Source organism: Metopolophium dirhodum, chromosome 4 (assembly GCF_019925205.1).
Source record: "Metopolophium dirhodum isolate CAU chromosome 4, ASM1992520v1, whole genome shotgun sequence".
Taxonomy (NCBI): Eukaryota; Metazoa; Arthropoda; class Insecta; order Hemiptera; family Aphididae; genus Metopolophium; species Metopolophium dirhodum.
Window position 1 is genome coordinate 37,364,585 of NC_083563.1, and position 26,799 is coordinate 37,391,383.

The 26,799-nt window shown below is 28.1% G+C and overlaps 1 protein-coding gene across 4 annotated transcripts in view; it reads right to left on the bottom strand.

Moving 5' to 3' along the window:
* LOC132943266 (uncharacterized) overlaps nt 1–26,799 on the bottom strand; it is an 85,191-nt gene that overhangs the window by 21,501 nt on the left and 36,891 nt on the right. For all 4 annotated transcript variants that reach the window (XM_061012185.1, XM_061012182.1, XM_061012184.1 and 1 more), the window contains one exon: nt 2,441–2,587. In XM_061012185.1, coding sequence (XP_060868168.1) covers nt 2,441–2,587 — 147 coding nt within the window. The remainder of the gene's footprint in view (nt 1–2,440; nt 2,588–26,799) is intronic.

Here is a 26,799-nt window from a genome sequence, read left to right on the forward strand (position 1 = left end):
GGACGTAACTAGTATTTCACAGTCTGAAATAAAAAAGTTTCGTCGAATATGTTTTGATAAAAAAAATCGAAAAATTATAAAAATATATGTACTTATATAAATGACCAGTAGCTTCTAGTCGTTATTCTCAATTCATAAAAGGTACCTATATATAACGTAAAGGTCGGCAGTCACAGTATTGGATCGTTAGTTTTATTTATAAGTAAGAGTAATAAAAACTTAAAACCATTTGAGTTGTGATCGAAACGTTTCGATTTGACGGTGAACATAAAAAAGGCGTTAGTGGTGTAATAATGTCTTAACCGTGATTTGCTCGCTGGGATGGAAAACACTATAATATGTGTACCTACCTCTGCTTATATTGTACACGAGGACGTATGTAAAAAAATCAGAATCTGGAGGGAGTGTTATTGCATCTATTAAGTCGTCACTTACACTTTTAGTAACAGAGTCAGGTTCTTGTAGGTTTTTTATGTGCCTATAAAATGGAGGATCGTTTAAGTGCAATTTATTTACATTCATACATAATATATATATTATATTATATACACGAAGTTTTTTTTAACAGTAAATTACTTGGCAAGGATTTACGTTACCCAAAAAAGTATTCGGATCACGTGCCGTCTCAGGTCTGTATAATAATCAGGCACATTAAATAATAAAAGGATCGTGAAAAAAATTCAGCAACGTGCCATCATTTTCCTAAACCTTATTGGCTGTTAATTTGTTTTAAATGCAAGCGAAAACCGTTTTTTTAGAATTAGACAGATTCATAATATAATATTATAACGTATTTAATACGTCTACATAATATTATCTCATCAGCCGTATCATAAATATCGTCTTATATTTAGTTTAAATATAACATAAATAAAAAAACAGTTTTTAATGAACGAGAACAATTTTTTGTTTCATACTAAAGTGGCTCTGAACTGAAATAATTGTGAAGAGAATCAATTTAATACAATTTGAAGCATTTCAGACACAATTTCGTTCTAGATTTTATTCCAATCTATAATATTATTGTATATTATGCATGCTATAAATACGGAGGTGGAACATAGTTTTTACCATTGAATAATATGCAATCAACAACTAAATTTTATTAATTCATATTATATTCATCATTCGTGTAGATCATCATGTTTTGTATTTTATATATTATTATTTTATTAGATAAAAACTATAGTGATCGAAATTGAAAAATACTTAAATAGGTAAAAACGTGTACCTACAGAGAGTTTCCAAGTAAATGGAAAGGAGCTTAGCAATAGGTTTTTAAAAGCATGAAAAATGAGAAGTTTAGGACTGTGAAGTCCCTAATCTGAGATGGAAAAAGCGCGTAGAATACATAAATATCATAACATGGAATATCGAAATGTAATTCTATACCTACTCGAATAATGTTTAGTAACATAATATTTTATATACTGTACCTAACTTCCACTGAGTCCAAAAAAGTTAATTGGTGTTTCTTATATTATTGTACGTTAAGGTAATATGGTTCACGATTAAAAATTAAATAAATTTCATATATTTTGATGGCATATGTTTTTTTTTAATACGTCGATATGCTTATGATTATTCAAAGACGTGTGTTGTTCTTTCCTGTAAATACATGAAACGATAACAACGCTCATTATATAAAATTATAATTTGTACGTCTACAAGTTAGTTTTTTAAATATTTAAATAAATTTCTAAGAAAACACGTAAAATAAAAAGAAATTTGATCAATATCTATTAATTATCCGAAGCCCACGACTCTAAACAGTCTAAATCCTTTTTGGTTATATAATATTCGTATAAGATAATATTGTATAGACATAATAATTAAAGTTGTGTCAATAATATAAAAAAAAAGGTTTTATATTTCTCTGAATCATACCTACTGAATTATTATACTTGGGAGAAAAAATACAACCTGTAAAGATGTAATGACGTTATAATAAGTCAATAATAATTAAATTAATTTTTCTGAGGTTCGAGAAAAGAAATTAAAAAGCCAATATTTCTTCACAAATGCCTGCTGATATTATAACGTTACGAAACGTTGACTTAACGTTTATGTTTTTGTTTTTATTTCATGGTGGTTTTTGCCATTTAGTTTTGCACAGCCAATGCGAACGGTGAATTCTTATTGACAGAACTGTGCGTCGGCACTCGGCATAAGTTTATTATATAGTGTTGCGCCAGTGACTTGATGAAGTCTACTGGAAAGGGAAAAAAACTTGATTTATTTTTTATTTTTTCAGTCGTGCCCACCCGCGTACACACCGCCTTCGCCGTGTATAATGGGTTCTAGCACGCATGTCTACGTAAACGATTATAAAATATATAATAATACGAAAGTGTAATATTGCAGTGAAGTTGGTAAAAATAAAAAAATAAAAACAATGAAAATCAATATAAATGCATAGTTTATATTATTATGTACGTACTGTGTCCGCATTTGTCTATGTGGTTGGTGGCCTCAAATTCGGGTTGACACAGACATTTTTTGTTGCTCCGGTCAATTCTACATATTGACCCGTTGAAATGACAGTCGTCGTTGGATTCACATTTGTCACCAAATTTTTTCTCTGTGACTGAAATAATAATGTGTAATATAATAGGCATTACGATAGTGTTACATTAGAATACACTCTGCAGTTAATTAAATTATTCGACTGATGTTCAAAATCCGTTCGATCAAATCCGATTAGCTTACGGCTATAATTATTATCACATTATACGTATCGTATTGATAACTACGAGAATTCAATGAGATGCCAGAGATTGCGATCTTTTGTTAAAATAACAAAAAAAAGCGCAATGAGAAAATAAAATGATTTCAATATTTCGATTGTTATTTATAATTTTATTAACTGTGATAAAAAAGTAAAACGTAATCATATGTTTTGTACGTTCACAAAAACATGAAAAAGAAAAAAAGAAAAAGTTTATCAGTCTCTATTATTGTAATTATATCTATAACACTTGGCGTTAATCAAAAACATTATGCACAGTAGACATAAATATTAAATAATAATATTATTTATGATAATCAAAGTAGGATAAGTTCATGATAATAGATAGGTACATGATCAGTTAGACTGTGTGTACTTGACATTTCTAATAAAGATATCAAATATATTTTAATTTTTAATAGGTAGGTATATTATATAGCGTCTATATTCGTAATAGTCATTTATGACTATTATAGTATTAATTACCTATACTTAGTTATCTTACATTATATTATAACTATTGGTACCTTACTCATTGTTTTAAAATTATTATTTCCATCACAATATCAAAAATTCAACTGTTCAACTTGGCATAATATCCGTAGGATATGAAGATAGAAAATAAGCAATGCGTTATTTTAGGCTAAAGAAAATAATAATAAAATAAAATATATCAATTATAATTTTTTTCTCAAGATAAAATATGAAAATTTTATAAGTTATTCAAATAGGTATATTTTAATTAAATATTGACTTTTTATTATTGATGTTTTTTTATATAGAAATAGATAGTATACCATGTTGGTGGTGTTATAATAAGTTTGTAAGTTCAAAGTATTATGATTATGTTTTTTTCAAAGCAATTATTAAAAATTACAATTCGTTCTTATATAATTTACATTTACGTTCAATCCAATTTTCATTTTAATTGAATTTTTTTTCAAATAACGACTTATAATTTATATGTTTTTGAAACAAAATAAGATGACTACAACTTTAGGTGATAAAATATTTTTTTACCCGATAAGAAACGTTTGGTTTGTACTTTTATCGCCTATCGTATTATAAGTTTAAAATATTTAGACGGATTTTTTTTTTATTATGTATATAATATTATGATTACTGTGTTATGTTTTTATTTCGATTCCATAAAAACGTATTTTTTTTTATAGAAGTCTTGTTTGGAAAAAATAGAATAGTAAAAAAATACATGTATGTAAAAATAAATAACTAAATATATATGCACATTACTACGTGGCGTATACAGATATCACTTAAAAAATTGTATTTCGTAAAATATTTTTTAATCATTCGTGTTTTTCTCGATGTGGAAAGTGGTCAACCATGTTTTCTGTTATATTATTTGGAATTGTAGCAGTATTCCGTGAGACACGGAGGCCCACCCTGTATAAATACATAAAGTCTGATAGTTATTGATTCAATATAAAGCGATTCATTTGTTTGTTTCTTCAAATAGTAATAACAACACTTCGATAAACGAATTTTAATATTATTATACAAAATATGATACTCTTAATAAAATACAAAATACACTCTCGTGTCTTTTCTAATGGAATTAGTCCGTAAGTGTAATACATATTATAACATATAATAGTATTATTTTTATTATACTAAAATATATTATAAAGCTTCCTAAAATTGTTATAGGTAATTTATTTACAGACTTCAGCAAATAATATCTTATTGAGAAATTAAATCAGATTAATTGTAAAAGTTCACTTAAAATAATCCGTGACAGAATTTTATTGTACAACACCAAAACGTCATAAGTTCTGGTATTTACATTAGCCGAACAAATTCAATTTAAATTAAGTACTTATTCGTTTTTTAAAAATTGTTTGTTTTACTTAAATGTAATATAATTTATATTTTAAAAGGTCGAGCAATATATCATGGCATTATTCGAGTAACATAAAAGCATGTAATAATTCAAGTATTCAAGTATCACACCGCAAAATGGGACATTCAATCACTTTAACGGTTTAAGAAAATCCAAGATTTTGAGCTTTACGTGTTGTAGTTAAGTTAACGTTTTTCAGGCTGAAAGATGAAATTGCAAGTTTTAACATTTTAATTAAATTTAAAAAAAAGATAAAATACAGACATCGTACTGAAAACAACTTATTTTCCAAAATTCAAACTTTTAACGTAACTATATGTGTCGGACTAACGATAAATAATATTTTTGATTATAGTTAAATCTGCATGGTCGAGCAATAAACCTTGAAAACAGAAAAAAAACGTTGTATGAGCATATTATTATTATTATAATGTACATTGAATAGTTTACCAATGAAGTGTTGTTCTGCTCTGTAAAGTATCACTTTTGCCTATACATTACGCCGTGATACACATTTATAAACTATAATATAATACGAAATCCCGGGTACACAGCGGTAAAGAGTCAGGGACTTGTGCTGATTGGCTGATCAGGAATTTACTCGATAGCCATATAATGTTACAGTTGATAAATTATTATGCATATTAGAAATTCATGAGAAATTATAATGTAAAATCATAAGTGGTTTAGTTATGACTTTATGAGTTTATACAATTTAAAATTGCATCATAAAATCTAAACCTTAAACTAAATTTCGTATTTCGGAGTATCAAAACCAAACTAAAAACTGTATAAAATATTAGGTATCAACTTTGAGTATTTTTTACATAATATTATAACTTAATAATATTTCTCTGCTGCAGCATGGAAAAATTAGGGATATGAATGTGGTGTGCTAAAAATTAAAATGTTGCAAGTCCCTGCGCTCACCACGAACTGACGTTCTTTGAAATAGCAAAATTCGAAAAAATGTATTTACAATGAATTGTTCACGTGGTTATTCGGTTGGCACCGTACATTATTACACAGACCCTATATCATAGGGTATAATATAAGGTGAGAAATAATTGTCTGAAAGTATTGTGCACCGAAATTTCGTTTAGAAATGTTCTATCAGCTGTCTGATATATTCTGTATGATATGAGCGTATACAAGTTACTGCGTATTGCGAATACCACGTGACATATTTTTATACCTGATTTTTATCTAAAATCTTTGGATCTTCGTGATTCTCCCTGCTAACAATACTCATTCATGGACATCGCATTTATGTGTAGGCTGCGTTATGTTGCTTTGTTTTACCAAAACGAGATCGAAACACGTGGATTTTACGGGTTCCACGTCGTTGTAGTGTTTCTCCCCACGGGACGAGCGATTTTGCGAGCCGACCCTTTGCCCGAGAGCGTAAAATAAAAAAAACCCCCGAGGTACAAAAAGTGGAAGACCAGAATAAAAAAAATAGAGCAGATAAAAAACGTCGAAGGGGTTTGTCGCTGTTCAGAGAGAAAGATGTATGTAAATTAAAAAACACTGTGTGTGTGTGTGTGTGTGTGTGTGTGTGTGTGTGTGTTCTATGTGTATATATTTATAAAGACACGTCATCCTTTTACGCGTTCGTTCTTTTGTTCCTTTAAAGTTTTAGAAATATTTTAAAAATACCACCACATACACCGCTGCCAACTAGTTTTTGTCTTTGTACGTGATTGCAAGATGCTATATTTGTTGTTGTTTTGAACGCAAGACGCTAATTATTTTTTTTTTGTCAATTTTTGTGTTTTTGCTAGCTTAACTTTTTTCTGTCTCATATAATAAAGTGATTGATATAATATTCTATTATGACAGTGATACAATATTTCATTGTATATCTCATAACGTTTCGTAATAACGACCATAACTTACAGTCTATATATTTTATTAATAGATATTAATATAATTAATACAGATTATTATCAAAACGAATATCCGACTGTGAGATGTTTAACGGAGTAACTCTCAAAACTTTTAGGTTATCGTGGCAAGAATTTCTACTTGTGCCAGTCTCCAACTACTGTGAATTCAAAAGATATAACATTACTCTAGATGATTCCTCTAATATTAAGACTCCAGTAGATCATGCACAGTACCTACAATATGTTAATTCATTCGTGGAAGTAACTATAGAGACAACGATACAAATAACTAATTTTCATAAATTATATTTTATTTAAATTGATTAAGGACTTTATTTAAATTTTAATTATTTTATCAGTGTTCACTAATTAGTAATTTAACACTTTTTCAGTGTTCTAAATTCGTTCCTATTGCTATAATATTATTCAGTATTAATTTCCAGTTTTTAAAGATCTCAGTTTATTTTCGTTGTAGTCTTTCCACTTATGTATACTCATTGATGATAATTTTCAGCTAAGACAGTAATTTTAGGATAAAATGAAAAAATTTCAAAATTGATCAAAATCCTATCTTTACTTATGCATTTAATATCATACATTTTTTCGGCATTATTTGTATTTTGTATTATTACTAATATTATACGTACAATATATAATTTATTATAATTTAATCTTTGGTAGGTATAATATTATTAGTATAACATAATGCATTAGTTATAATAATATTGTAATATATTATATACGTTATTTTTCATTGTTCTTATATTTATTATTACAATTGTTGGGGTATAGCAACGTTATGTTGAATAAAATAGAACAAAGAATACGCGCCACGACGGTTATATTATTATAATTTAAGTGTTGAAGGCATTTCGATAAACTAATTAATACCCGTACCTATGCATATTTGTTTTAATTGATATCGGTCACCATAAACGTTAAACGACGTGAGAAGTAAAATAATATACTTCACTGTAAATAGGTGCCTGACTTTTATTAATAAAATCATACTTACCAAAGTTTAAATTATAATATATTATATTGTAAGTATAATAATAATAATAATAATAATAATATAATATATAATGCCGAAAAATGTATGATATTATTATTTATACCATAATGATTATGCAAACATTGACTTACAACAACGTGCACACATTTTCGAGTGTTTATACAGATCACAGAGTCATTAAAATTGTACGTATTATAAAATTAATAATAAAATACGGTGCGGTTATTACGTTGTTGTGTAATATAAACCTCACCGTTTATGTAACTGAACGATGCTGAGTGTACCAAACTTATATACTATTTTATTGTACATGGCGTTGACGGGGTTCAACTACGTAGTTATAACGAACACGTTTTTTTAAGTTTGCCGTTTTTATGAAAATATAATGTATACGTGGCGTGCATATTTTTTTTCCTCGAGGATATCCGCATATAATTTACCGGAATTGTCCTTAAACTAAAAAAAAAAAAATTATCCTCACATAATTTATATAGGGATAAAAGAAATAAAATAACACGACGATGGTCGTATTTAAATCGGTATTATATTATTATTATACAATATACGCGTATTATGGTGTGCGGGCTCGGAAGCGTTCGTTTTCGTCTTCGTGTTAGTTGGCACGAATCTTTCAGTATTGATACTGTCTGGCTGGCGCCAAGTTATACTTTAGTAACAGCGTTTTACACTTAAACGTACGTATGAACAAAAATTGTCATTAGGAAAACCGTTGGATTATATCATACATGTATACGACGTTAATATTATTATTATAATTTCCGCTTTCAACTTTTGCACGATGTTCGGCAAGAACGCAATATTAAAATAATAATAATACGTGACAATTATTAGTTCAATTATTATTATTGGGGGTGAGCGCGTGATTATAACTGCAGCTGTCAGTATAAACCTGCTATTATACTTCAACGACAACAATAATACTATTATTAGAAAGCGATATTGTATGGAAATCGATATAATAGATTAACTATAAAGTCGTTTATAAATGGCCGGTCATTACTCATTATATCATATTATATTATTGTAATTTATAACTATACATTAGACCTATTCAAAGTAATTTTTTTTGTTTGCCTCTCACTCACCGTAATTGTTGATCTTGATAAAATTAAGCGTTTCTCTGTAGGAATATTTTCTGATTTTTTTTTTTAAAGAGTCTCATTGATAATTTTGATTTTTAATTTGATTAACACGCGTGAGATCACAGCTCGTTACTTATTAAAACCATTATAACTTTTTTAATTTTTATGATAAAGAGTTCAATTGGAATGCATTTTAAAGCTTATTAAAATAGATTTAAATTATCTATGACACTTAAAAAAAAAATTTGAATAGGTCTGATATTTATACAGAATGTAAAAGAAAGACCTGACAAATAAAAATAAAAATTGATACTAGTTAAACAAAAATTATGAAAATTATATGGATATTAAATGATTTAAAAAATATATTTATGACTTATTTCCAGAAATTTCCAAAAAGAATGTTTTGAAAAAAGTTATTACTTTTCAAATTAACTTATACTCCAAAAAATATTGATATTTAAAAAAATGGAAAATATCAACTACTTAAATAAACGTTTTTATCATCAAAATTTGTCTAAAAATTAGATTTAACGATAGGCTGTTTTGAATTTTTTTATTTTCAGTATTAAAAATAATGATAATAATTGTTACTTGTAGCGCAAGCATCCTATACATTAACATTTAAAAAAAAATGTTTAAACATTGATAAGAACAAAAGTTATTTTATTTTTTAGGTCTTTCTGTTACACTTTGTATAATTATATAATATTAATATAATACACGAGAACATGTCACACGAGACTGTTATTCGCGCTAAGATAATTATCGATTATTTTAAAAAATATTATTTTTACAGATATAGCAAATGTGCACGAAATTACTGATTGCAGTCGATGTATAACTTTGAATTTTTAAATGTCAAACTGTGTACATAATATAATATAGATACAATTATTACAAATACACCGCCTACAAACAAAATTGAACGGAAAACAAAGCGTATCTACGCCTGTAAATATTTTATTTTTATCCGAACTCAATTCTGAAACTATATATTACATGATAACAGTATAATAATAATAACTATTATATATCTATCATGTTTTTTTATATCATAATTGCGTTTTACTTTTACGTTATTAACATCAACCTAACACAAACACGAGTTAGCCATTCTTTTCCACCTGTCAAAATAACTGCAAGCACATCAGTCATCTGGTTATACACATTGCATACGTACATATTGTTAGAAACTTTGATTTTTACACGCAATATTTACATAAACAGTCGACTAAAATCGTTAGTTTTTCAAAGTGATTGTTTTTTTTTTAACATCTTTTTTTTTAATAACGTACCTATGTTTTGTGTTCATATTTATATATACAAACAACACGTAAAAACTTGATGAGAAGTATAATAATTTAAGTTTTTACCTGACAGTTTTGTTGTAAAACTTCGAGAAAACTTTTCGCTCAAATAAATGGTAACTACCTACCTATGTTGTACAAATGAACTACGAACATCCTTCTCAGTTTTCTGATCACAGCGCAAGGCATAACAATATTTATATACATTCGATATGCTATCACGACAAGACATAAATGATATAACATCGCTGTCGAACCGTGTCATTGTAGATATCAGATTTAGATTCAACTATTGTACTTATTCCATAAACATACTATTAATTATCATTGAATTATTACTATATATTTAAAATGTCCATTCCACGACATCGAATTGGAATGAAATTACTGTCTTGAAGCGTCGCTTAACGTAATTGAAACGTACATAATTTTCACTGTCAAGGGAACAATTATTTTTATGCAATTGAAATACTCTATAATTAATCGAAGATCGGAGTTAATAAAGTAATTTATATCTATAATTTAAAATTTAAAAGAATTGCAATAAATATACATTATATTTTGTTGTATAACACTATATAACACTTGGTTATATAACAAAGGTTTAATATGACATTATTGGCATTATAAATAATAAATACAATTTGACTAGGAAAAAAACTAGTCAGTAAAAACAGTAGTGATACTTGATGATTAAAAATGAAATAACTTCCGATGGTTAATTCCGTTTTGCCGTATTTTTATTAATTCTAAAATATATTTTCAATTAGGTACGGTTATAATAGTATATAGTCACTCACATGATATAGATATTTTAAACCATTGTATATTATAAATAAATATTATTAAAATAATTGGTGTACTTCATAATAATATTATTAAAGTTATACCTTTTTTATGGACATTAAACGTTTACTTCTTTTTTTTTCCCATGCATTGCACGAGCATTACATTGATTGTTATTTTTGGCATTGCATCTACCGTTCCAATTACGCGCTACAATTCTTCATGGCGACTCTAAGACGCCGCCATAGGTCATAATATAGTCCTTTGGCACCGCAGAAAACGCCGTAAGAATATTATTATCGGGACATTAACGCTATAGCCGCAGTGACGTCGAAAATGTGTGACAAATAATTTATCAGGCTTTTCGAAAAAGTTTTTCGACGTCAAAACGGCTTGTCTTATTCGGTGTGTCTACCGGCAGAGTATAAATACGAGCACAGAGCAATATTGCTACAAATTTTATTATTTTATCCACCGACTGCTCCCGGGCTTCATTATATAAACCACATGCAGAAAAATAGTGTTCAGGACGCTATTGCTATAATACACCCCGCGAGTTCACTCAAAACGACGCCCCCGTAAACATCGATAATAATATTTTCGAACTGCGAATTTATTCGGCGATCATTGAAAAAGGTAACCGCGAGATACTGCCAAATATAGAAACGGGTAAACCGCGGTAAGTGGTTATCACGGGGGCGTGCGGACCACTGCGGAGATATCTGTAGAGAAAACGATCGCACAATACGCGTCTTGCCCAACTGTTTTGATTCATTCGAACCGCCAGAGTTGTAGTACTGCTCCTATTAACAATATTGCTTCATTAAAATTCATCATCGCCGGTACCGATTTTAGAACGTGACGAACGCCGCGCGGAATTTATAGTTTTACGCAGTTTGATAATTACCCGAAAAGGTCAGGGGAGGGCCTGCACGTTTATGATACGGTTGTTTGTACGTCATCGGTCGTAGGGTATACACAGGGTATATACAGGGTGTTTCCGCGTGTTCCGTACAAATATTGAGAATGATCTCCCGTCAGCCAGTGGAAGCGAAAACGTATCCGTAGCGTCGCTCGAACGCTCAATTTTTAATGGCACTTGACGATATCCATTTCATTCAAGTGTAAACGTAGTGCAGTTAAATACACAACAACAATATTGCCGGTCTCCGAAATCCTCAATAAAATGTCACATAGTTTTTAAGATTTTCAAACGTCGCCGCCGGCGTCACGCCGGTCGTGGGAATATCTCAAAAACTTCGCGGCATGTCGAAACAGAGGTTTTGTGGGATGAAATGTCTCTTAATGGATTATATTCATTTTGTTAAAATACAAATTTAAGGATTTACCGTTTCAGTAGTGTATGTATCCTCAAAAATCTCAAATTCTCAAAAACATACAAAATAAAAGTTGAATTCTAGTCACTATTACGATACGATATTGTTCTCAAAGTTTGCAGGAAAACTCGGTAATATTATGTATATTATAATTTTTGAAACATAAACATTTTCTTAAAATATTATAGGCATTGTCGTGTTGTGCTTAAGTTATAAGAAATACAATCAATAAAACATAAGAATATAAAATTAAAATTATACCTAAACATGTACATTTTTATATCAAACATATTATAATTTCCTGAATTTGATAAAAGATTTAATAAAATGTTGCAGTATGGTACACGCACGTAATAATATATTTTTAGAAAACAGATGATTATTTTCGGAAATGTTTTCTTAGACATTTTCTACTTTAATATCATTACATTAGTTTTATACGAGTAAACTGTTATTATTTAAACTCTAAATTGCTTTATACTTCTATACTTATATCACAGCTAGGAAGAAGCCCCGTGGTGATAAGTGGGATTTGTGAAAAAAATCCCGAAACAATTTTTCAGAAATAATATTGTCAGACAGATAAAAAAAATATGAAAATCTTGACCGAGTGCAGGGTTTCAATAATATACATGCTACTATATAGAAATTCCAACAAACTTGAATTATTTGAATTCAATATAATAGCTGATTTTTTATAATATCGATTACTTAGACTCATTTAAGGAGTTACAAATTAAATAAAACACGACAGTGAACAATGTTAACGTCTTAATAAATAAAGCTCATTATTTAGTTTAAGAAATAATAAATCAACACCAGTTTACTTCACTTATCAGTATAGTATCTGATAACGTAAATATATTCATGCCTTATTTTTCTTGGCATAATATAATTTTAAAAATCGCACACATTTATAATTGTTACTAATTAATAGTAGTTAATTTTAAAAGCCAAAACTAATTGATATGTATAGCATAATAAATAAAGGTGTAAAGGTGAGTATTTCAGTCGTTGGAGTATACAATTTAATAATGTATATACTTTGATACAACCAATTTATTGGAAATATTTACTCTCCGAATTGAACTGTCTTAAGAATAATAGTGTATTTAATAAAAGTGAGTGACTCCTTGTTAAATTTTTATAAACTTGAGGTACATGGTAATTTTTTAAGCATGCTTACCCTATTTGTATGCTAAAATTATGCATATATTTAGATTCAAATTTTTGAAATTGTTATATATACTTGAAGATCATATTTTCGAATACTTGAGTTTTCTTTTGCCATTTATGGATGATCCTGTGACAATATAAATTTCTGTTTTCAAATAGGAACCAGATTTTTTCACTTTTAATTATTCAGCAGATATTTATTTTTAGAATTTTTATGTATCTACTATCTAAACCAAAATTCGAAAAAGTAGTTTTTGAGTTAGATAACTTTGTGTTTTAAACATCCAATGTTAATATGTATATGGTTATGGTTGAGTAAGTATGGGGACTTTGTAACTTGAACATTTTAATAATTACTATTGATCTCTGAATAAAAATAATTTGTAAAAATGGCACAAGTATAATAAATACTTGATCTAATATTACATTTAAGTTAAATTATTGTAAAACTATTTTTAAGGATTATTATATCCTTAATATAAACATTTTGATAACTCAGAAACTACCAATTAAAATTTTGGTTTAGATGCATCCTAATTTTTAAGAAAATCATCTTCTAAATAATTTGAGGTAAAAAGAGGGGTTCTTGTTTGAAAAATAAAAGTTGTATCGCCTCAGAAAACTTCTTAAATAGAACAAAAAAGTATTAGAAATTTGAAAATAATGTCTAAATACACTTCAAAATTCTAAAAATTAGAATTTGAATAAATGTACTATTAAAGAGAAAAATGGAGGCGAGCATGCTTAAAAAATCACCTTGTATATTAAATAACTGTTGTGGAAATCATATCACTTTTTATAATTTTCATATACCGAAAAGATTAGTTATAATACCTACTTGGAAACTAAATCCACTTCCTTATTATGTCAATAATTTAGAAATAAAGTTCACTAGGTATGTATGAGATAAGGGTTATATAAAAAATATATGCACGTATTATTCATTCAACATCGCGTGATACTCTAACACGAACACCATTTTTAATGAATTCAATGTTCATTTGGCTGTTGATTAATAATATTATTCTTACGTATTAAAAATATAACTAGGTAGTTTTTAAAACAAAAAGTACGTACCTTCAAACGTATTGTAAACTGTAATACACCATTATACAGTACAAATTACAAACTTTCAATTTTGTTTTAATATTTCGTGTTATGATTTAAATAGTTTGGTGAAAGAAACGCATAAAAAAATAATTATTATAAAATCTATTGTATTAGACTTACATAAAAACCTCTGAGAATTTATAGTATTTTAACAAAGTATTCTTATTTCGTGTTTTTCATAATTAATCAATTATTCCATATTATGTATTTAGTGTTTATATTTATTTCTATAACGGATATTATGTAAATTAAAATTCTTCCAATTTTCGAGTAAAAATAACTATTTTCCATCCCAAAACCATAATATTAGGTTTTGTCTATAATTATTTTCGACATCAATTGCTGGTAAATGATAATATGTACAATATTATATTAGTTGTAAGTTATAACTCTAATAGCTATTATAATCTATAAATCCACACACGTGCCCCCCCCCCCCCCTCCACCAAATCTTTAAATCAATAACTGAAACTAAACTAACGTAGATTGTTCACCATGCAAAATGTTACTATTGGATATAATATAATATTTATACATAGCACCGAGTTATTTTTAATGTCAAAGTTGACCATACCAATTTAAACTAATGTTCGGGTTTGGTTTAGGTTTGAATTGGTATTCAAATAGGGTCCCAATTCTGAATATTGTTTTTTTTAGTATGTACTTGAACATTTTTTAGGTATGTACATTGTACATACATTATTTAACTTACGTGCATGGAAATACTTTTATCCGGTACCTATCGGTATGACAAAACTATTACATTTGTATATTCTAATTTAAAAATTTTGTAATACGATATAAATTCAAGTGGTTAAAAATAATATAGCAAATACATTTTCTCATCAACAAGGCGTATTAAAAAAATTATGTGATATCGAAATTTTTCATTAGTACAAAAAGTTTTAGCCGATAATAGCCGGTTAATATATTTAAATCAAAGTGTCCGGTTTCGATTCCAGTGCGTACATTTTAGTAGCAAACAGTACCAATACCTATTTAATTTTGATTCCAACACATGCTACATAATATATAGCAATAATATTACGTATTAGGTCAGTTCAATTATTACTATTTCCGCACAGTGGCTCCTGTTTTTATCACATTATTTTTTAGTGCACTTCCTCTTGCATTGAATATTAAATTCGTCATCAATAATAAATCACGTAACCTATACTATATTGCCTAACGCACAGTAACTAATGCATGCAGCCGTCAGAGTGCAGCGTGTCTCTCAACCATTCGTGTATAATATATTATAAATTATATTATAAATATATCATATTATATTGTGCGTGTGTATTATGCTTATATACTTACAATGTGCGGAAAAAAAATTGGGAAAGAACAACGACAATTTCATACAACATTGCTTTAAATCTAGTGTGAAATTATATAATATATTGATTCGAAAATACTTCATTGATTCTTCTTAGAAATATTTTTTTCTTAGATTTTCGAGAAGCGGATATTAGAGGCCGATGGACAGAGGAAAGCGAGTCAGGTGGTTTGTACGGATTTCGAATTAATACCTAGATTATTATCAAGTGTTTTCACGTGTGAGGAATGTGGGAAAACAGAAGGATAGAATTGAAAACTTCAGAGAAATATCGAGAGATATATCGTTTTCAATAGAGAACATTTTCCAAATTGGTTTTACCTGGAGTGAAAATGGGGTTTTTTTAAGGAGATAATTAGATTATTTGTTAAAAGTAAGAAATATGGAAATCTTATGAATATGTATGATAAAAATCATGGAAACCAAGAGGGTTTATTTTGTTTGTTATAGCCATATTGGCTAGTATTAATAGGTACATTAATACGATTGACTCTTCATATAACATGTTTTTGGATGGATATCAGGATTTTCGAGTGCCTCGAGGTCATCAATTAAAACCATAGAAAATAGATTAATTGTTGAGACATAAGTTTTTCATTGGGGCGGTGAAATTAGACATCTAGAACACGAATCAGTGATAAACCCAACATTATGTACGGATTGAGATGGTAAAATGGGAGTGTCCTTTGTGTACAAGGAGTGCCACTCTGTATACAAGATTTTTATATTATTGATGAGGTTTTAGAATGACAATTATCTGCCATGTTATTATACGACTGATTTGAGCTTTTCATGGGCTAACCGCGATGATGGGCCTAATGTATCTGGGCCACTGCATGCCGTACTAATTAGTATAAATATAATTACTAATTAGTGACAGTAATATTTATTACTACAAGTAATTTTATACTAACTTAGTTACCAAACTTGAGCTGGCGACGCCCCTTTTTGCTGACAAAAGCTGGTTGATGATCAACTGTCACTCTATCGCTTTATTGGTAAAGTTGGTCTATTTTTTTTAAAGAAATCTTAAGAAAATAATTTGAAAAATGGAAAACATAACAACGGCGTACGATGTTTCATTATCCAACGGTTATAACCGAACTGAAACTTTCTCATATAATATCTGTGTTTCAAATTGTTGGGTCCTTTCGCCGTAAATTTGATGTTTTGTGTAATAAAATAATAATATACATAATTTAAATTAAAGTTAATAATCATCAAAAGATAATACAGTAGAAAATCGACTAGAATGTTATTAATCGTTCATGTTATATCGAATATATTTGATAAAACAAAATATTTTTACTTTCAGAATGAAACAGGGTAGGCACCAAAGATGATAAAACTATACTGACTGAAAATAAATCAAAATTCTTTTAAATGTATAAATAAAAACAATATCTTATCAAAATTACGAAATCTCAAATAATAATACTCATTAAAAGAGATAATTTAAAACTGAGTCGTCCAAATGACCACAAGTAAAAAATACAAAAAATATGTAAAAAAACTATTATTATGTTTTTCGTTTCAATCGTAATTTAATAATTCCATACCTCTGGTGTTAATTAATATTAGGAATATACGTCCTATTTTTGATATGATTGTGAAGAATTTTCGAATGTCTGCGCATAAAATAAACAATGCACTTTAATATTTCACTTTACCGGTTTGGTTTCGTGTATACACTATCATCATGTCTTTGATTTTCTGTGAAATAAATTACATATTACTATATCGTTATTTTTATTTATGTACTAGCTGATTATGACGTATAATATCTGTCATATTTAGATTAATTAATTATTAATTAGAAAATTATTTTTTTGGTTAAATACAAATTAACTATAAATAATAATTACTAGATCAAACATATTTATATTATACAATTTTTGAAAAGTAAAAAATTGCATAATGCAGTTTTTGTATAGAATATAAATTATTATGATACAATTTTTTGATTCCATACTAAAACTAATGACAGCGAGATATTATTACAAATTGTAATTAATTATTTCGTATATTAATAATTCCATAGAACATACCAATGGATTAACAAAATTAATATAGTATCTAAATAAAATCTAATTTAGAGCGCATTACTATACAATTTAAACATTATTTGAATTTCACACATTTAAAAATAACATATAAAAATGAACTTTGTGTCCAGAATGTACGCTAATTATTTGTGTTTTTCTTTGTTGCAAAAACAGTAGTCATAGTGAAAAATCGTTTAAAAATGGACCTTTGAGTATTCGAAAATAAATTGGTTCAGAAAACTCGTTTGTGGTTGTTAATCGAAAACTGGCGGTTGTGAAAAGAGAAAAAATTTAATATCCGTTGTTTGAAAATATAGCAAAATATGCTGATAGAGCAAATTTATTTTCATTGTAATGTATTATCAATATTGATTCACTTTTCATATTGTTAATTCCACATGTTAACACAATTGTACCTAAATGGCCTATACAAGACGTCGTGTGATCATGATAGTATATTGTTCCTAATGATCTAGAGCAATACATTTTTTTTTTAAAGAATGGTTGAAGGATTCCTAAGACTTTTTTATATTGACTATTGTGCTTTAAGAAGACGATCAAAGCGAAACGACCCGAACTCTCAGATTTTTTTATTTCTAAAATAATAATGAGCATCTTTTTAAGTATAGTGAGACTTTTAAGATCTTTTTCTATTAACAAAAATAATGAAACATTTAAGTAATATAAAATCTGGTTATTTTAACTTACTACTTTCGTTATTAATCATTATTTCTGGTGTAAAGTTATAATGATTAATATTGAAATGTACCTATTTACATTACGCCATAACTATAACATTTAAATTATTAAAAAAAAAAGTAATGAGTATCATAATTTGTATATAAATTATATATAATGTTATATTATAATATAATATATATTATAATTTTCTGATACATTTTGAATATTTTTCTTTCACGAAAATGTACAAAATTTTAAAATCTTAGCTGAGATTCAACTACAAAAATATTTTCTTTGAATCCTGTAAGACGTTATTACTAGGCAGGCACAATATAACAACAAATTTATGATGTACCTATATTATAATATTGACGTTAGAATATTATATTAATGAGAACATTCGAATATAAATTTAATAACTGATTGTTAGAGAGAAATAGAATATCTAAGAAAATCTATCAATAAGAGGTTGGGAGAATTTCACTAAATGAAAGTAATATTATTTCAAATTAATCAATTTATCATTTTTGTTTTGTAACACGTCCCATATCGACAATTGGTTCTTCTTTTTGAAAGGTCATTGCGACCAACATAAGTTTTAAACTTTTAAACGCACAAACTTTTTTTCTTTCATCTTGTTATTATTATTTTTAAAATTGGTATTATCATCTGAGGAGCTTTACAGCTGCAATTTAGTAATTTTGATATCGAGTTGAGAAGTTTTTCTTGTTAATTTAAGTTATTTAATTTTATATTATTGTATTGATATGAAAGGTAGCAGATGATTCTATTGTTGGTATTATCTTTGAGAAGTTTAAACGTTTAAAACGTTTTAATTTGGTACTTTTCGGTTTCATTCTTCGATCTTGCTTTATTTTAAATTATTTCAACACTATATATAATTGCAACATCCTGTAGAATACCGATTTTTAATACAATCGATTTAACTTCAATTTAAATAGGTCAAGGTCGTGCTTGAAACCACAACTAAAAATTTAAAAACATTATTTCATAAACCGTTGTTAAGTTTTATTGTATTTTTAGTATTTTTTAACTTGTGAGTGTATGTGAGTCGTATCTGTTGATAAAATTTTCTGTATTACTTCAAAAAATTTCATAAATCCTGTTTTTGGTATGACAGTTGTTAAAAAAAAAAGATTTTCTCAAAATATTCCATTTAATTTTGATAGAACTTTATTTACGGATTACTCGTTATCGACAAAGACGATATCGGTTATTAAATGTTGTTTTTTAGATGCTAATATGTAGACAATATGTAATGAAAGTTAATATTTGAAATAATCAATGATTTTGTATATACCTCTTCTCATGTTTATTTATTTAAGAACATATTTTAATTATTCGTGTAGGTAATACATATTATATTATTATAGTTGAGTTTTCAAAATTTTAAAATACCTACTTCACATTTTTCAAAACGTATATTTCTCCGTTGGTTATTTTTTTTTTTTTGTCCATAGCATGTAATATTCATAATACCATTATAATCGATTGAAATATAATATTTATTAGATTATTGCTTACTAATTTACCACAAAATTGAAAATTATTGTAAAACCTATGTATTATATATAGAAATGTTGCTAAACATTTTATTAGACCTTTTTTATAGTCCAAACTGTTGTTATGTGGTCGTTAAATCATTATGCCCTAAAATAAATCTAAAAGAACGATATTAATTATTGTCAATAAATGAGACAAGCGCTTAAGATTAATAAAAATGAAAATAATATGGATTTTCAATTTACTCATAGGACGTAGGTATCAAAGCTTCTGAAAAATATTCTCCTTTTTTTATTATTATTATTAGCTTTCAACCGAAAGTTATTATAGCTCAACAAATATTTCCTCTTATTACTCGGTAACGGCGACGTGGTACACCACTAAAAACCAAGAAAAAAATATTTCATAGTTTCACTTTCAAATATACATATAAAATTTTTTTATAAAAACTAAAACACAAATTAAGTGGTTAAAATATCCTACATAAAAACTAAGTTCATTTGAAATATAAGCAAATTAAACGAAATTTTTTAAAGAAAAAAGTTGGGTCCGTAGTTCACATTATAACACATAGAATATACATTTTAATGAGGTGCCACAATTCACGTTTATTCACATTTTTTCAAATTCCTATTAATTAATTTTACTATATTCTTGGTATTATATTATTTAATCAATTTGCATAAAATTAGTTAATTTTCTGTTGCTTTTTTCACCAAGTGAACATTTAAGGGCTGTTATTCAAAATGATATGCTTTAAAAAAAACGTATACAACATTTGGTTGGAAATGGTTTGTGGTTTCAGCCGGTTACAAAGTATAATAATTATTAATTATTATAATATTATGCTTCGTAAAGTTCAACAGTAATTTTCATTCACCGCGACCAGTGTTGTATAAAGAATTCCATTTATAAAATATTTGAATAAAATCTTTTTTAATACTTTTATTATTTTTTTATATTATACTATTAAATGTACAATACCGTGTACTATTATACTATTGTATACATAATTGGAATTCTCAAATGTTGTACATGATATAATATTAAAGTTTTTTTAAACTTCTATACCAATATATTATACAATAATTATTCAATTATTATTATTATATAAGATTTTCGATTGTAATGCATGGAACATAATTAGGTTAAAAAATTTCGTCGGGAGGGTTGTTTTTTATATAACATTCAAATATAATTTAAATCATTTTAACATTATTAGTATATATTAGTATTATGGTTAAGTTGTAGTGTGACATCGAGTTTAAAGATAAGAGTTTGGAGAAAAATATCGCATCGAAAATGATTAAATGTACTTTTATTAAAAGTTAACCTAAAGCTCTTTTATAGTATTTAGATTTGATAATAGTGTAGTATCATAAGTAAACATTTACATACATTTAATGGTATCGACGGTACCTACTCTAAAATTACTCGCTATCAACTGTTTGGTATCTCTGCACTTTGCTGTATGATTACGATGCAAATAATATTATACCTAACACGATAATTATTAGACTCGTGTACGGTTTGAAGTTGTATAAAAAAAATTATTATTATGTTAGGTAGGTGCTAAATTTAAATTGTAACTACTCGTGTAATCACAAATGTAGAACATTCAACATTTTTACCGAAAGACCAATGTGTGTTGTGATCAAGTTATTCAGTTAAAGTAGGTACCTATATAATTGATAGGTGTAATAAATGTTGATGTTATATTATATTGCGGTAACTGGTCATGTTAAATGCTCCATTAGTGTCTTTAGATATATTACTTTTACACGCTTGACGGATAAAAAAAATCATAATCGTAAAGTCCGTTATAATTTAATCACATCGATCGGTAATATTATTGTAAATTGATTAACGAGTGCGATTATAGTTTTTGAATGAACACAATATGACGTTTACATACATCAGCGAACTTTTATTGTTTGCATACGGAAATGTAAATATATTGTTGCTGTATTTTTAATAAAAAAAAAAATGTTTTATTGATATATTAATGTATAATATGAACAGAGCAATTAAGTTTATATCTCAATAGTGAAGAAAGTTATGATACCATTTGTTTTTGTTATAATAAATTAAAAGTTAAAATTTTAAAAGTAGGTGTGATGTTGATTGTTTTACGCGAAATGTTTTTTTCTCACCAATAAGATAAATCTATTATTCTCAAATTATTTTTATTTTTTTCTATTCCATGTGTCTTTAATTACGTATAGTAAATAAATTATACTATGTGGTTAAATAATTGTGTTTTTAATGTTCAATGACAATGTTTTAGTGGCTTTAAGTCCATAAATTATTACACGTCTTGTATGTAATAGTTGTTTGTGTACGTACTGAAATAATTAAGCTACTATAATAATTCAAACATTTATCCTTTGATCTAGAACCCGCCCATAGTAGGAATATAATATTCAATTTACAAACCAAACATACATTTTTGTTGAAAAACTAAAATCACCCTCGTTATGTTTCAATAATAGTTTTTAATTTTATGCCCAAACAAATTATCAGTACAATACAACAATTATAGCAATACCTAGGAATAACAATAGTTCGAAATTAATGAGGAAAACTAAAATCCAAACCTTGTTAAAAATGTCTCGAGCGTACGCCTGTTACATAATATTATACCATTCATTCATATTTTTGTGTAAATGTGTAATGTACCTTAAAGTTAACCAGAATAATAAATATTATTGTAAATTAATAACATACGTTTATATGAACCTAATTAAATCCCGAAAGTATCGCTAGTAAGATTATGTGAAAATCGTTATAATGGACCGGTAACAACATTGATAATAATAATAATAATAACAACAACAATAATATTAATAGTTGTTGCGTATAATTATTAACATGATGAGTGGTATGACAACAGCAATCGCTGTGTATACCTATTATAAATTTATGACATAATATTATTATATTGTATGTAGTTGGAATTTCATTTTTGGTTTAGACAATATTATATATCGATAGAATCGAAACGGAAAAAACGAATTTATTAAGTTCGCGTGCTTTTTATCAGTAAGCCCGGGAATTATTTGGCACGCATTCCAATTTTTTTTATTTTACATTAATGATTGGTGGTGGGGAGGTGAAGATCAATGGTCGGTCTGGCGACATATAACCAGCGCATGCGAGTTGTTTTTATACCACAACGTAGTGGCAACTTTTATGGCCAAGTCATTTGACTGGTCTCGTAATAAATACCAAACGAATGTACATATATATGTGTTAGTATGTAGTATATACATGCGTTTAATATATATACTGTGGCGTGTATTATATATGTCCCGTATGTATAGCTTTGAGTGGTGGTAGCTGTGGGGCGACAATGTTAGGAATGGCATCATCTAAGCCGATATTACACTGATATATAATATATATATATACGACGTATGTGGGTGTGTGTGTGTGTGTGTGTGTGTGTGTGTGTGTGTTATATATGAGTGTATTGTGTAAAACGTATAATATAATATACATACCATCAGAATAACATATTATATATTACACCGTAAGAGCCCCAAGATTCCGAAGCTGTACTCTCCTCGCGGTTCACTAGTGCTGTCTGTGGTCTCGGAACAATAATATAATATTATTGTGTACGCCATCCGTTCTGGTGTTCGAATCTACCGGAAAAACGTCCAGAACTGGAGCCAATGATTCGTCGTCAGGTGTTGAAAGAAAAATAAAATGATGTGAAAATAACGCAGGTTTCGACGATGACGACCCTGGAGGTATACTATAACAATATGACCGCAAAGTTTGAAATCGATCCCCCCCTCCACTCCAGTCAAACAATAAAACTACGGTAAAACTATACGATACTAAATTCATACATACCGAGTCGATCGAGTTAGATCTATTGTTCATAATCACAATTTAATACAGTATCATAATGAGATATTATATGTGAAGAATAACTACACTGCGTCATTCATTCCGATTGATTCTTATTCTAAGAAATATTTACCTAATTAAATGTATTAACTGTGTATTTTTTTTTAAACAATATATTCAAATCATAATATAATACTATATAATTAAGTAATTAACAATTGATTGATTTTATTGAGTGTGGTAATTCAAACTCTGAATAATGTATTGTTGATATATTTTTTATTATAAAGAGACGTTCTTAATTTTAAAAAAAATACTAAAAAAAAATCTTATAAATACCGAGTTGAAAATGTATTTCTTATTCTACACGTTAGTTGGTAATGAGTCTATCGAAAATGTTATACTAAGTGATAGTTTGAAAGATTAAAACTTGTTTAACCTAAATACGTTATACGTCTATTAATTTAATCAATACAATGTAGACGTAGACGTAGTGATGGCATAATAACATTGCAGCACCTATAGTAAAATGTCAAATAGTACCTACAAATTTAGAGCGTTAAAAAAAAATTGATTGTTTGTTTGTATAACTCATATATTTTTCTTTTTAAATTTTTCTTTGTTTCCGCTTGTCCCCGGAAGCTAATCGGGACGAGGTTGAGTTTTACGAGTGTCGGATACACAGTAAAAGGTTCCAGACGGCTGAAAACAATAACGATAAAGTTTCTAAAATAGAATTCAACGGTCAAAAATAGGGATTTTTATCGACTCTGGTGGCCATAAGCTGTACGTATATTATAACAATGTACGTGTGGCGTGGATGCGGCTAATACCACCGGACCAACATATTAATAAAGCTTATATGTTTTTTTTTTTTTAACAAATAACTACTCTCTTTTAGCTTCCTCGGGTAACAGTGGTCCTATTTTCCGAAACTTAGCGCTCATCTACCAAATAATTTGCACCGCAAAGTATTGTGTCCTCCTTAAATCCGAGGAAAATGGACGATTTCGGTGTGCTTTTACGATATTGGATATATTGTAGTACTATTATTTAATATCGTTAAGTAGTCAGCAAGGACAATGAAATTATTGTCGCAACCGTGATATTGTTATTCGACAATAGAATTTTGTATGCACGGTGAAAATACTACCGACGAATGTGCGAAAAACGTTATAATTTTAATATTTCAACGTGCAATAGTATGTTGGTGATGCTTTAGTTTTGTCTCTTAACAGTGTGTTTCCGTACAATACAATTGCTCACAAGTGTTTTCGTTTATAGTCGTACAATTGTTTTACTTCCCGCTGTGTGCTCCTATAATACAAAATAAATAACAATTGTTACGGTCTACCATCCGCGGAAAATCGTTACGTTTTCAGAATTTGTACTCAGTAACGAACGCAGTAATAATACCCGTTATACCATATCAACAGACAATATTATTCGCAATATTATTTTTGATGATAAGAAACAAACAGCGAAATATTAGCATATTGTGTATAATATTATAGCACATCATTATGGAGCGATGGAACACTGCAGGTATGGACTTTCTGTTGGAATAGAGGTTACAATTAATTATCGGACACAGATTGGTAAAATTTAGATCGTTCTAAGATACACCAAATATTTTGTCGTTATAATAACAATGAGTTTTTTATTCACGTCATTATTTAAGCACTAATAATAAATTTGTAATACTGATAAGCTAATGAAGGTAAGTTATTGTAGACATTAATTAAAAAATAAGAAACCGAGCAGGAAATAATGTTAAGCGCTATGTCTCATTTTGCTCTCCACAGTGCAGGCAAAAATATTGTAAACCGTATGTGAATTATTTTTAATTTAGTTATGGTATCATTATCATTGAATTTTACATACGTTTATGAGCGGAATTTGTTTAAAATATATTATTGAACCGCACTTAATATTTACACTTCGGGGAGATATTTTATTTCACACTAATAGAGGGAAACTTACTATACCGAGAAGATCGTAAAACAAAATCATTAAAGTAAAATAGTTACTAGTCCAAATGTCTGGCTGGGCACTTTTATTTTTAACCGATCAAGACGTGTTGACAGAAAATAAAAATAAAAACTATTGTAGCATAAGTAAACATCGGTATCGCTTGATGTTTACCGATATTGATTAGTTAAATATTTAAACACGATACGTAACAAGAGTTCTGTTCGTGATAGGATACGAATTTCATAAATGGTTAGCCTGGTTGTCGATACTTTGCCACGAGCTTTGAATAAATTAGTTCGGAATATAAATACCAATACTTTGTGTCCTTATAAACATATCCTTAAGATATTAAGTAAATTATTGTCTTTTGGTTTATTCAACGAAATTCATGTGTGTTTCATCCTGTCACTCTTCTGAAATGACAGTCTTGCGCCCGTTCGTTCCATAATGGAATATGTTTTTGTTTTTCCTTCCCTGGAATGGGATCCTCTAAATGTTGCTGCTGGGAATTTCTTTGGTTCACTACACTCTCTATTAATATCTCTTGCCCTCCTCTTGTCCGTCTTCTCTCGCTATTGACACCCTCACCAACTGAAGACATAATGCAGTGATATCATTCTTTCAAACCTTTTAATAAATAATAAAATCGACTGTTCTTTATTTCTATCAATACCTAACATCCACGTACCGACTATTTTGTAACACACGTTATTCTCGTATAGACGTATTCCTTTCTTAATCCCATTTTATACTTAAAATGATGACTAGAATAAAATGATCCTATGGTTCGTTTTCCACAGCTATCGGTGAGGAACCATATTTTCTATTCTAAATAGCCACTAATGTACAATATTTACGTTCGTTATATATTTTAGTAGTCCAGAATGTACTATTTCTTTACTTGTCCCGTACCATAGAAAATTAAAATTAAATATTTAATGATATGTTAAGGAAAAGACAAAGGCCTACGCGAATGAAATATTATATATAAGACCATGAGCGTGGTGTGGCGTCGTGAAGTGTTACGTCAAGTAAAATAATGAACCTTGGCAACTACATTATT